Raw genomic sequence first — 14,793 nt, forward strand, 5'->3', positions numbered from 1 at the left:
ATTTTGTGGTGTTTATTTCAGGGTAAAATAGCTAATTTCTTACATGATTGTTAGAGATTTATGCAGTATCTGGGATGCTCTGCTCTGAAATACTCTCTTAGAAGCTCATAGAACATTGGAGGCTATATGCGTTGTCCACATATTTTTTTTGTCCATATTTTTCAAATACACACAGATCTAGTATATCATAGACTTCTAGAATAATTCAGGTTGGAATGGACCACTAGAGGTTTGCTAGAGCAAATTCAAAGTTGACACAGTTGCTTTATGTTCAGTCATTTTGAATATTTTTAAGGCTATTCTAATGTTTGACCTCTATTGTTAAAATTCTTTTTCCGCGTGAAATTTCTTCAGATGTTATAAAACTCATGTGAATTTCAAAAACAGTTTGTTTGAATTATATAATTTCAAATACAATTTTTAAGAACATTAACTCATATAAATCTCTCTTCTTTTTCCCTGTACCCTTCAACATTTCAAGAACAAGCAAATTTAATTAAACCAGACAAACTAATTTGGGCACTAACAAATAGGAGAGACGTTGGTGCAAGGGGTTAGGTCTATCTTCCAAAACTAGAATTGCCATGTTGGAAATATCTCCTTGAATGTAACTTTGTTTCCATAAAGTAGCAGGTTTGGAGGCTTAAGTGAGTCCAAAGAAGTCACTAATTACCAGTTACCAGTGATTTTCTTAATTGTTATTTGTATTCTGATTTGTTGTTCTTAATCTGTAAATTGATTTGGAACTATAATTCTCATTTACACGACAGTTTATGAAGTCCATTTGTCTGTGATACATTAAGTAGAAAATACTGCCCATATGTTTCTATTGTTGCAGAAAAAAGGTATAACATTACACCGTATTTTTAAAATCAATAGCATGTAATCCTACCATCAAAAATTGCATCACGATGTATATATGTGAGCAGCCTCATTCAGTATTTCCTGAATTCCATGTTGCCAGACACTAGTGTTTTTAATGGAATATCTGTGATTTGCAAGTGTTCCTATCAGAAGCTGTACGTCATGTGAACATTTAGTACTAAACACACTGTAACATCCACGGTAGGGACCTGTACCCCATTGAACTTGGATAGCTACTTATGCAAACTGGGGAGCTGCATGGGTGCATTATACTGCTAAGGTGGCTAAAGGGGTCTTGTCACAGGCCACACGTTCTTCGGGAACAAATAGGTATTTGCTCGTTAAGTTTCAGGGGATTCCTGTTCTCAAAATCATTTTACTTGAAAACGCGGAGGTATTCTGCATCAAGAAAAGTTAGTTCTCTGCCATAGGCTGACCACCTAACTTGATCTTTTCTTGATCTAAAACTGTTTTTAAAAATACTACACATTTTAATTAAATGGAAAAAAATGTTTGCTCAGTCATATTTCCTGTATCTGTAGCCCGATTTTCTGTGAAGGTGAGCAAATAATGTGACAGGAGTGGAGTCATTTTCAAGTAGAGAAGTATGGAAAACATTCAGTAGAAAATTAAAACTTATTTAGAGTATTCAAGCATCTTGAATAGCAGTGCAAATTGGAGCCCCTACTGAAACCTTCTACTCCCACAATAATATGACATTACAGAAAATAGTGTCTTAGCAGCGAAGTTTCCCCTCAGGTTATAAGATCTGGGAGTAAAAGACTTAACACTACTCTCCCTGGTTACAGTAGTGGTCCTGCTATTAAAAGTGGGTTTCTGAGGTGTAAGCTCATGAGTTCATTAGAAACAGGAACTTAATGTAAGTATTATTTGGCCCTAAAAAGCTAATAGTTAGGGGTATTCCCCCTCCCCCCCTTTGAATTTGAAGAAAGTACTCATTCAGACTATAATAATTAAAGCTAAGCACTTACATAGCTCATTATATTCAGTGTTCTACAGGCAATTATTATTACTCAATTTAAATGAAAATATCTTTGTTTAGAGTTTAGCAACTGTCCACATTTCAACTATATTTCTTAATAATTATTAGAATTAGCGTAGGTCTTGACCCTCATTTATTTGTGTGTTCAGAAACAAAGTCATGCAACAGTCTTTATATAATGAAAATTAAAAGGCCAAGCAATAACATTAATGTTCCTTTAAATAATTAATTTTAATGTGTGGAAGTGTGAGCAATAAATGTTTTATTGTAAACCCTGATGTGGTAATTAATCCAAGCGATTAGGACCTAATTGCATGTTCATAGTAAATGTTATATTTGCTGTGAAAGAAGTTTTTTTGGAATTGTGGTTCTGGGGCTAGAGTTGTGAGAAGAGTGATATTTAAAAGGAAATGTTAATGCACTTACTTTTAAACTTGGTAAGCCAGAAATTGAAAGAAATACATCCTTTTTTATTTTGCCAATTACTTTTTTAGTTCTTCTGAGCGTTTTATTTTATTATGCACTTAATTTTATGCAATAGTGGTGCTTATACATTAAATTAAATACATCATAAGGATATGTAGGCTGTTTCAAATCAGCTAGCAAATACCTTGGGGAGCGGGAGAGGGTATTTGTTTTATTAATCATTTACACCTTAATTTGCAAATAGCAAAAGTCCTATTATTCCATAAAACCTGTCGTTAATGCAAAGAATAAGTCATCCTGTGAACAACGTTAATTTCAGGTGCACTGGTTGCGCTTTGGGTAGCCCAATTGCACACCAAATGAATTCAGATCTCCACTGAAGCTTTCAAGCTGCTCTGGATTTTCACTGATATAATTTATGGAGTTTGGATCCTTGTTTTTTTTGTAGTGGCATTTTTTCCCCAGCAAAATTACTTTTTTAAATACACTGTATGCTTTTGCGGTTCTATATAGAGCTCTGTTTTGCCCATGGTGAGTCTGCTTTACTTAAACAGACTCAGTTAAAGGACGAGTTAGCATTTGAATAGTGCAATAAGCTTCAGAAATCTTTTGTGTTACCTCTTGATCATTTCTTTTTTTCTCTTCATACCTACCATGCTACAGTATCAGTGTAGTCTTTCTGATGATATGATCTTTATTAGTGAAATAATATGCTCTTTCTTTGGGGCTCTTGAAATATGTTCTAACGATGATGGTAATGACTTTGATTAATATTTAATCCCCATGCTGCTATGTTCTTATAATTTACAAGATCTCAAAGGTAGTTGGGGGGAGGGAAGAAAGGTTTCTGCTTAAGTGTTTCAGTATGAGAGTGCTTAGGGAAAAACATACCTATATTTTATTATACCTCATATCTGTCTTCTAACCTGAATTTAAGTGAAACCTGTCATAGCATGACCATGTTGTTGACAGGGAAATCCGCAACGTATAGAAGTCATGCTGGAGTTGACTTTTTTTTTCATGGCATTGGACTCATTCCTGTATTTGTGTATATTATGTAACAGTCGCATTCCTCTGCATCACCTGGGAATCCTGATGCTGAGGGCACAGGTATAGCAGTATACACTAGTACAGAGCAAGAGGTTGGTAAGGATTTTTTTTCCTTTTTTTGCGAGCAGGGGAACTAATATTTATAAATACAGCAGGGCAAGCCCAAACTAGTTTCCCCCTCTACTCCAAAAGTCACAATATTTGTGTGCATAGTCACATAACCAAAAAGTCTCTTGCATATACACAGCAGAAGAATTTTTATGATTTTCAGGCCATGGAATATTAAAAACAAAATTCTTAAGTAAGCGGTACTGATATGCAAGCTTTGACTGGTTCTCCACAAGACTTTGTACAACCATATCAAATAATCTGCATTTTTACAAGATCTTTTGACACCCAGTCAGTCAATGGTGATTATCTACTAATACACCAACAGTCAGTCATTGTTTCAGTCTTTGAGTGTTTTACCTGTATTTATAAAATAAACCATTGTGCTGATATAAGCACATTTAATTAAAAAGATACTCATATTTGTTCTCTTCTTGTTCAAGGCTATTTGAATAAGCAAGGAATAGGCTTGTTTTAAATGTTTGCTTATAGAGCTTTCAAACCGAGGATTAACTATCTAGAGAATTAGAAATTCTCTATGCATTTGTAGTTACATAGATTCTCTCAATTTACTAATATACTGTAAATATTATGTACATACCAAACTTGAATGAATTCAACATATGGTTGATGTTTACATAATTAATGAGATGCCAAATTATATTGATGTAACTAGCCATACACAAAAAAGCAAATGTTGCACAATCATCAAGGGCCTAAATTAACCATCCCTTATTCTATACTTCCTGAAATGCTTATTTGCCAGGACAGGGACCCTGGGATTGTGCTCAAAATTGTGGAAATTAAGACTGAAAATCAATTATCTCATTGTTCCAAACATCATAAATAATATAATTACCAATTTTTAGACTTCTGGTTATTGTTTCATTAAACAATAATTGGTATTTCTGAGTCTACTTTTTGGTCTAAACACAATACTATCCTCATATTAATAGGCGGGTTAGGCAAACCTAATTTTGATGAAGAGTTATTTTAGAAGGATGAAAGGTGGAAGAAACAGTTTCTCTCTTTAATCAACAATTTAACAAATATTTTAAGATGCATGGCTTTCTCAGTAAGGATTAAATTGGTTTTCAATGAAGAAAAAGTGTGGCAAAGTGTTTTTGGGATACTAGGAGAAAACAAGAAAAGTGGCTTGCTCTTTATCATAGCTTGTTTGATTTGCAGCTTATATTTTATTGATGGTAATACCCTGTTCTTTATAATACCTTTCAACACAGAATTTCAGTCATTTCAGTAATGTTAAGTAATTAAACCTCCCACTGGTTCTGCCAATGGAGGTGTATTTATCATTATAACTATTTTGCAAGTGGGTAAACAGAGGCAAAAAAAGGGTGAATTATTAATCAAAGTAATAAAATCTCTAGGCTCCTGTCTCCCAGATGATGTTTAATACTTCCTCCAAAATTTTGTTATCAATTCAGTATAAATAAAAATAGACAGCTCACTCCCTGAGCTTAATAAACTCACATAAAACTGTATGCTGAACTTTAGAGAGAATATAGAGATTTTTTGCACCCTCACAGAGCAATAGATTTTAGGGAGCTATGTCAAACCATCAGATTAAGATCTTAATTCATCTTGCCAAGATGAGCTTAACTAACTTTGTAGTTTCCAGGCAAATAGAATTTTTTATTTGGTGAGACATTTCCCTACACCAAAACTAGGTATATTACTGTTGTCTCGCGCATGTGTTTACACCTCCACCTCGTTGTTAGAGTTCTCATCTATACACTCTGCGAGTATACATCTCATAAGTAAAGTCACATAATTATTTTGTCCTAAATGTGGCTTGGAAGAACTTCCTGGAGAGTGCTTAATTTAATCAATAGCAATCAGGATTGAAAAAGATTTCCTAATTGCTTAAAATTAAAAAGAAATTGCTAATATATGCATAAAATAATTATTTTCTTTAACATATAATGTCAAATATTGGAGGTTTTCTGCTACTGTTGTAATCTGATAGATACTAATATGGCAGCAATCAGAGTTCACTTCAGCAACAAAGAAGCTGTTCAAGTCTGAAAGCAATCCTCTCCTTCTGACATGTTGGCACCATCATAGAGGAAAATGTCATGGTCAATATAAGCACGTTTACTGACAGTTAGGTTTTTTCCTATGTTACTGAAAACTCTTTGAGACTTGGCTTTTATCAAAAACAGAAACACTGGCCACTCAGAATGATAAAACAATAGTTTACAGCTTAGTCATTTTCCAGTTATAAAGCAAAACTTTCATAAAAATAAACAATGCATACAGGAACAAGCCAAAACAATTACTCAGAGAAATTGTTGCATTCTTGCTGTCCTTGCTTCCTGATTTAAAACAACTGTCTCCAGTAGGAACTGGATGAAAAGCACCGGGTTTTGTTTCATTAAGTAACCACTTGCTGATCACTACAAGATAAAATATAGTTCCAAAATGCAATTGATACTGTGTAGGTACTTTCTAAGTTCCTAAATGACCTATTAGATGAAGAACAGGTACATAGATTAAAATAACGTTCATGTATTTCACTAATTTACAGACTGAACATTTCCCAAGTGGATAGTTATATAGAGCTTTTGTCCTTCCTAGAGAAAGTAAAAAAATGACTTAAAGCACAAGCACCTTCATTAACAAAGGTCATGTTGTTTATTTAATTTGTGGGGTTTTGTTAATTATTTCTGGAGTTTTTTTCCACATTGTGAGTATTTTAGTATCTCTATCATTTGATACTATTCTGTCATATCTCAGTAAGGAAAATAATTTAACAATAATTTCAAGCAGGAACAGGTTGCGAGTATAAATGCTCAAAACTCAGAGGAAGAGGTAAGGGGTCAGAAAGTCTGCTAACTTGACAGTGTTGCACATTCCAAGTATTGTGTTCAGATATTTCAGTGTTAAAGATAGTTTTTCAATTGTTCCCTGCTCTTTTAAACTCACATACGTACTAAGACAGATGAAGAGCTTCTGCTCTAACGTTCCAAGAAGATTCCTTCTGGTTCCTGTTCTGAAGGAAGATGATTTCATTGCCTTGTCCCACAGTGGGTGGGACATGGACTGCACCCAGTGTGTGCTCCGTACAGTTCAGAGGCTAGAAGACAGAAGTCTTTCAGTCTCTTCTGGTTGTAAGGGCACTTGGAAGCCTTGTGTAAGTTCTTCTGTCTGGAGCAGTTACCTAGTGGTTCATTCTCCATCCCAAGAATTGCCATGTGTTGCAGCTTCACTCCTTCCAAGCCCTGATATTTCTCCTAGACTGCAGCAGATGAGACTGATGGCAGAGCAGAGCTGAGGGAAGTCTCTTCTGCCCAAGTGTGTGGCTTGAAGTTCTCTTTGTGTACAGAATATAGGAAACTTAACCAGGTCCAAAAGCTCTGACTTGGTTATGTCTGTCGTTTAACAGAGCAAGTTCTTTTGGCACCTTAGCAGTCTCAGTCTTTTACTGGAACTGCCAGCATACTTGAAATTAGATGATTTCTGTAGGGCTTTACTGAATCACAGTATTTATCAGGACTGTCGCTACATAACTGTCAAACTTTCTATGTGCCTGAAAAATTCCACCCTTTAGATGGATGAGAGTGTGATGTCGTCATAACTGCATTTTTATGTAAATGTTTGCTATAAAATAATTTTGGATTAAATGATGTGTTCCTTTCATGTTGGCAGACTATGATTTGTCTTAAATGGCAGCAGACTGTTGTATATGTGTTTCTGAAAGTTAAATATTTTGATTCACACTTGCGATTTATTGATTTTACATTGTTACCAAATGGCATTTCAAAATCAGCTCAGAATACCATGGTTCAAAATCCTGTCACTCATATGATAAAGTTATTTTCATGTAACCTACTCTGCAAATGGGAGTGGCAAGGAAGGAGGAAGAGCTAGAAAGAAGAGAGGGCAAATGCATTTTAGTGGGTAGTAGGTTTGAAAACAATCCTAATTTTTATTATCTCTGTATGTTCTTATGCAAACATTGCTTCTGTGCTATTAAACAATAATAAATCCAAAATTGCAAAGCTGTTTGTTGTCATCTCGGCCTGGATTTATCTAAATGTACACTAGGTCACAGATTTCAGTTTTGGCTTTAAGGAAATACTCACTGGCTTAAAAAAAAATTAATCTTGATCCTCATTGTGCAAACATTACATGTATGTAATCCAGACGAATTCAGTGCGAGCATGTTATTTCATGTAAACAAATGATGGCAAGATTTCTCAGTTTGGACAGGACACCTTATGCAGAATTACTTTCACCAAAGCCAGAGTTGTCCTGGCTTCATGAGGTCCTTCAACACTCTCTGATTCTGTGCTGCTGACACTTTTGACACCCTTAATTTGCTGCCCTCATATCTGCTATAGCTAGTGTTGTATGAGCTTAGTGTAGTTCAGAAGAAACCTTTTGGGTCTGCGTGTGATAAAAATGAGAGAGGTGACTTGCAAAGCCAAACTGTTTGTGTGTACACCCACCAAATCCTTCCGGTAATGCTAGTGTCTATTAAAAAAAAAAAAAAAAAACTTGAGTGTAAAGGACTATCCTATATTCACAGTACCCTCGCATATTTTAAAAGGTGCATCAAAGAATTCCTGAATATTGTAAAAGTGAGATTAATATGCTATTCTCTCTTAACTTTGTCTATTACTGTCATGTGCATCTTAATATTGAATTTTAAAAGCTCTTAAGTTACAAACAAGCTACTGTGTCTCCCGTAGCCATGCGTCTGCAATACACAAATGTGTTTTTCGTATTTCTTCCTTTTTGTTTCTCTTTCTCTGACAAGGAAAATGTTTTTCTCCACCAAAGGACTGTATTTAAACAGAAGGACTGCTTACAATGCATAAGAAAAATATTGTTGTGTTTTGCGCATGTGTACATACAAACATGCATGTAAATAATTCAGTCTATCATCCTATTTCCCTGGTGTATGTATCAGTCAAGCCTTGCTCTCTGGCTTGTGGTAGAATGGTACCTTCCTCCTGGCATAGAAAAGAGGATCGTTACATTTTGAGCAGCAGAAAATAGTGGCACATCATGAAGCAGTAGCATCTGGTATACTCAGTCTCAGTCAGTGCATGTCAAAGGAATACTGCGTGCTGCTAGTATGTCAATTGACCTTTAATGTTTAATAGGTTTTCTTAGTACAATATTGCTGCCTTTCACTTTCTTTAACTGCACTGTCCAGTTATCATATGTCCTTGTACGTACAACATTCTTTCACAAAGATAGATACATACACAGTAATTTCATTTCCTATGCAACATAAGTTTCCCAGGCTATTGGAATTTCTGTATATTAACTAAGTGTCTCATCCTTTGATCATAGTTGTTTTAAGGTACCTTTGGGTTTTGAAGGTAAAAAGGTTCCCAAAACTCTCAGAAGTAGACTGAGGTGTGTCGGTGGGTATAGAATATCTTCTGAGGGGCCTCTTAACCTTCTCATTAGTAGGATTAGGACTTCTTACTAGCGAAATACAAAGTCTTTTATACCAGTGATACTGAGATACACTTCTGCTCGCACTCAAAGCTGCTAATGGCTAACAGTTAAGTGTTAGAGTAGGTAGTAGTTGACTTAGGCATTCCTTTGTCTGTCTGGACCAAAAGCAGTGGCAGCTGCAAGAGCATGAGGGCTGTGGCTCTAAGGAAGCCACAGAGTGACTTTGCTGTGAATCCCAGTGAGATATAAGAAAACCTGTTTGTTTTAGTGGAGTTCATTCCTGTACAAAATTGTAGCATGCTGCAATAGCGTGGTCTGCGGCTGATCTAGTAATTCAAACTTGGGAAGCTGGGTTCCTGTAACTATACTGGCCATAGCTGTAATTGGAATTGCACTAAAAATAGAGACAAACTCAATTTAAACATTTAAGGAGGGGGGTCTAATTAGGTTTCTTTAAACCCAAATCTGTTCAGTTCAGATTTTATACATTTTCTTCCTACTTTGTTAATTCCATTGTGTGAATTGTACTGCTACAACTTTTTTTTTGTGTTGCTACAACTTTTTTTTGCAAAGAAATGTTATACTTGGCAAAGAGTTCTTATACACACAACTCTTAATTTCTAGATGTTTTAATGTCAAATAGTTATTTAAATAAAAATATAAAAAACTCTTGGAAGAATGAATTAAATGGCAGAAGTGATTTTTAGGAAACCCAGAAGACAGAGCTGTAGCCTTTGAGAGTTCCTGGCCTTTACTTTGCAGGATCTGAAAAGCAAGCTCTCCTATCTGCATCTCAGTACTTTTTTGTTGCCTTTCCAAGGAAAAGGGAGTTGGATGCAGGCCTGACTTAGATCTCACGGGGATAGTGTTCTGTACCTTAAATTACAATCAGATGTATTTTAGTTCAGATGAAGTTTTCAGCCTAAAATTGGTAAGAAGCCTAATTATTTGACCAGGTTACTATTTACATGGACCACTGTATAGCAATCTGTGATTTATCCACAGCTGGCAACGTTAGCCTTGAAAGGTTTTTATTTTGTGTTTGGAACAGTTTTTAAAAAATCCAACTCTGTTCATTAAATGAAAAACTAAAAGATGGTAGAGATTGCTATGGAGACGAGATGTTATATAAACTGTTCATTTTAATTCTTCAGAATGTAAAAATAGCAAAGAAACTTGGATGTTTACAGGCTTCCAGTCGTTCAAGGTACTGAGTAACTCTACAAGATGCAAAGCATTCTTGTGCCCTTTGGACTTTTATTGTCATGTAGTGAATCATGCCCAGATTTTGAAATCAATCATGTATTTGTTAGACTGGAGAACGTGGAGTAAGGAGAAATAAATAGAAAGACTTTCTAAGTAGTCTTTAATCTGTAGACTCTTTATTATTTTTTTTTTTTCCAGTGAGTAGAATGCCTAAGATGATCTGTTAGCTGAAGTATGCAGGATAAAATTACAGATATTCTGTGATCCGAAGACATAATAATATGGATAAAAACTGGGAAATAAGACTGTTTCACTATTATACCTTTTAGAGTGTCATGGTGGCGATGTTACAGATAGGACTGAGAGGGTGTTTTATTTATCAGACCCCCCTCAAAGTTGTTTGCTACCATGCCTTAGACATTATCTCTGGCCGTAAATTTAACACTTGCTGCTCTTGCTTGAAAATTACTATTATTCACTGAGTTTTGAGAACAGTTAGTAAAATTGCTTTTGGGATTATAAAAATGAAACGTATAAAATATGTTTAATTAGTGTAAAGACTAAGCTTTTGTCTAATTAGTAGATTAATGAAACCGTAGGGGATCTTTACATAACTCCTGGAATACGTGCGGTTGAAGTAACCATCCGCAATGCTAAATGCAAAATGGCAGCCTTGAACTGTTCTTCATGCAGGGTTGAAATTAGCATTCACAATTTAGTAGACGAATAGTCATTTCTGGTTGAGTTCTGTTTGTTTTGTTTCACAATTGATACTTACTTGAATGTTCATATTCAGAATAAAGAACAATACTTTTCGGAGGCGGGGGAGATAAAATACATGTGCAGAAACGTGAAAACCCCTAGGTTTTTCCTGCAAAACAATAACAACTACTACAATGACAGCATACTCAACATATTTATTATAAACAAGGTAGTAATTTTTCAGGCAAGGGATTTCATTATCTCCTAGCTATGTATAGAGCCATCGTACTGGACTTTGGAATTAAGGAGCACAATCTGATTGACTCTGTTACTGAAAAGGGGCACTTAGAATTGTATCACTTTTAAAATACGAACATTAGTCTTAGCTGCCATGGGAAAGCGTACTACATGGAATGCAGAGGTAGGGAGTTGTGTTTAATTTTGGAGGGCTGTGATTCTAGGCATATGCAGATTCTTTGTCACCTCCATAATACCTTAATGGAAAGGCAGTATTTTCCAGAAGTTTTTGTCTGTGCACGTGTATGACAAAGGTGGGTTGGGGGAGACCTCCTAGAAGCAGCGTACTTCATGTGGTTCCTAGTGTGAAATTAGTAACATACATTGATTTGTTTGGATGCTTGCAGGGATTCTTCCTGACGGTGTCACCAGAAGCAGTATTAAAAGTGGCTGCTCAGGCTTCTGCAAACAACAAGATCTTCAGCTTGAACCTTTCTGCACCATTTATTAGCCAGTTCTACAAAGAGCCTATGATGAAAGTCATGCCTTATGTCGACGTCCTTTTTGGAAATGAGACGGTGAGTCTTACAAAAGTAATTGAAGTATTTGTATCTCTTGCACCTAGCTGTTTGTGTCTAGGAGCCTGCTTCCTGGTTCTCCTTTATAGAGAGAGACTGACCATGTGAGGTGTCACTAGAAAATGAAATCCACAGTCACAGGACTGCGATATTTCAGTAGATGCCAAAGATGTCACTTGACCTGTTAGAGGTTTACAACTTGCTCATTCTAGTGTAGAGACACGTGAACAAGTTACTCTAGGTTAAAAGAGGAAATATGCAACACATTGGCTGCTTTGTAATACCTGTCCACGTGCATGATGTACTCACCCAGAAGTTAACTCTCTGCTGGAAGAAAACATATGAAGGGCTACTGCAGAACTGCTGAGGTTCTGTAACTTGTTTCCGTACCCACACTGCTGCTATTAATACCATTTTCTGTGATGAAGATGACTCTTTCGGGAGAAGTGGGAGGAGAAAACTAAGAAACAGTTAGTTTGTTTAGAAGGTTCTCATTGATTTTATGGTAGATGGACTGGCAGTCCATCTAAGGAAGGCTTATCTTTGCTATGCAACAGTTGGCAAACAGATTGCATGAAATTCTGGCTGGAAGTCCATGGTAATAGACCAATTGAATTCAGATTTCACTCATTGTAGTGCTATCACTTTTTGATTTTTTTTCCACTTCAGAAATTGCTCTTAAATATTTATTAGTTTGCTCAGCAGAAAAAGGTTAAAAAAAGCCTTGGAAAGTGTGACATACCTAAATGAAGTGTGGGCTTGTCTCTCAAGATAACAACATTAGTATAGGAAAATTATGGAAATTTTCCTGTCAGTGCTTATTACTGATTGTGACACAGGCAGTTGCACCAACATAAGTCAGTTTTCACACTGTTGTCCACATGTCCACATTAGGGGCTAGCGTTGTTACAGATATAGGACTTTTAAAAAAAAAAAAAAAGTCTTTTTAAAATGAAGAAAATTGCAATGTTTTTAGATGCAGTAGGGTAAGGAAAACCTTTTTAACTATAGTTAACGATACAGAAGAAGTATTTTCCAGATATTTTGGTGCTATTGCCAACTGTTACCTTTATTCTGTCTTACACAATACAGTCCTCGCAAAGATGCTACTGAATATTTTGATTCAATAGCAGTATAATCTCAACAAAAAAATCTTGTCAGATTTCACAAATTAATACCAAGTTTAGTCAATGTTTGGGTGGAAGGGCTTCATAGAAACTTCTGGGATTAAACCTTGCTGGTCTTTTATATAAATATTGCCCCATTGACCTATTAGGAGAATTCAGATCACAGTGGTTCATTAGGTGCCGTTTTTCAGAAGATAAAACATAGGTTGTTACTTTTTGTATATTTGCACACTTTATAAGCAATAGTCCACTATACTGGCAACATTCCAATTTTAGAAATTATGTTCAGGCTACCTTAATTTCCCCTGCCATTTTGGTTTGTTATGGTATTATTCACCTGCTGTCATAAAATATTGTACAGGACTGTTGTGTGTATTAAAGTTGAAAGACTCCTTGCATTTTCTGTGTATAATTTCTGAAGCATTTTGGTGTCTTTCAGGGTAAAAGATACTACCTAAACCTAAGTGATCATCCTTAAACTTGGCAGTATGATATATATACTTCAGAGTACCAGCCTCTTATATTTTGTTACTTATACTAATCGGTTGAAACCCTGGTCATTTTTTAGTTTCTGCTTTCTGCTATATAAGCTGGTCATTGCTGCTTTTGAGTTGTTGAAATGCTATTTGTAGTGGTTTATTCTCTTGCCTTTCTGTGTGACTTGAAACCACACTCTTGGCGTGGTGTACTTCTAGTTTTTAGTAGCTGCTGTATCTTGTGATTGTCAGTATTTCTGCTCTCTGCATACGGTTTGTGGTAAAGAGTAGTTGCAAAACTGAAGAGGAGCTCATTCTGACATGTTCTGCCTTCTAGTAGCTTCCTCCTTCGTTTTGTTTTTTTTTTTCCCTCCTATATTAATTTCATCTACGAGTACATTCAGGATTTTTTTGTGTTTATGTATGCCTTGATGGGCAATGAACCACTTCAGCTAGCCAACACCAAATTTTTGCCCATTTACTGTGATTTCCTTTTGCTTTTTGCTATGTTTTCCGTCAGTTTTGCTGGTTTAGTTAAATACTGAAAATGCGTAAGTTAACATATAAGCACGGCGTACTAAGTGGTGTGGTTGTTACTTTATTAGTACAAACAATACTTAGACACGATTTTTATTCTTCCCTATATTTATCTTCACTCCACATTATAGACCAATACAATTTTATTGTTAAGCACTGAGCTGTTTATTTTTTGAGTAATACAAAAACATCCAAGAGCAGCAAAATTCCAATTGCTGCCATTCCTAAACTAAAAACAATTGGCAAAGTGATTTTAAATTACATCTTCTACTTAAAAATTTACATCTGAATGGAGATTGGTTATTTCAAGTTTCAGCCAGATGGTAATTAAAATGGCAAGTTATAAACCTCTCAGAATAAATGTTCTAGTTTAGAATGTAAATGCCAGCATACCCCTAACTGCAGTGGAGACACTGAATGCTGCGATAACAATTCAGTACATGTATCAGTTTCAGCATTAGCTCAGTGACCACTGGTGTTTTGATCATTTGTTTAAATCCCTTTTATAACTAGGCAAACATCTTGTCTTGGATTTTTGATACTTATTAACTGTACTTCATATAATAAATTTAGTACAGAACATTCAGAATAGGAATAATTATATGTTCATTGCTGCTAACCAATTAGGGCCATTCTGCAGTCATTATCTAGCAATACATGACTGGAGAACTTGATTATTGTCATTGCTTTTAATTTTTATTAAATTAAGTTTTTTTTAATAGTGTCATTTTGCAAATGGTTCTTAGCAATAATACCTTCCAAGCTACCATAATCACTGGATAATTAACCTGCCAGGATTAAGCACACTCTACTTTGCCTCAGGATGCTTAACTCTCAAATAAGGTCAATTATCTCCTGATGATAACTGCTTTGTCACAAGTTGCTGCTTAATTCGTCTGTAAAAGCTCACCTTAGAATACATATTTTAGAACTCAAAGTAACTTTCAGTAACAGAATGGTCAAAGGAACGAAAGCTTTTAAAATTACATCTCTATGCAGAGTTGTGGAATGTTTCCTACACAGCAATTATACTAGGCAAGTAA

At 35.5% G+C, this 14,793-nt stretch overlaps 1 protein-coding gene across 2 annotated transcripts in view; it reads left to right on the plus strand.

The window, feature by feature from the left end:
• Positions 1–14,793, plus strand: part of ADK (adenosine kinase) — a 302,396-nt gene that overhangs the window by 207,194 nt on the left and 80,409 nt on the right. For both annotated transcript variants that reach the window (XM_050899225.1, XM_050899226.1), the window contains exon 7: positions 11,440–11,610. In XM_050899225.1, coding sequence (XP_050755182.1) covers positions 11,440–11,610 — 171 coding nt within the window. The remainder of the gene's footprint in view (positions 1–11,439; positions 11,611–14,793) is intronic.

Source organism: Gymnogyps californianus, chromosome 6 (genome assembly GCF_018139145.2).
Source record: "Gymnogyps californianus isolate 813 chromosome 6, ASM1813914v2, whole genome shotgun sequence".
Lineage (NCBI taxonomy): Eukaryota > Metazoa > Chordata > Aves > Accipitriformes > Cathartidae > Gymnogyps > Gymnogyps californianus.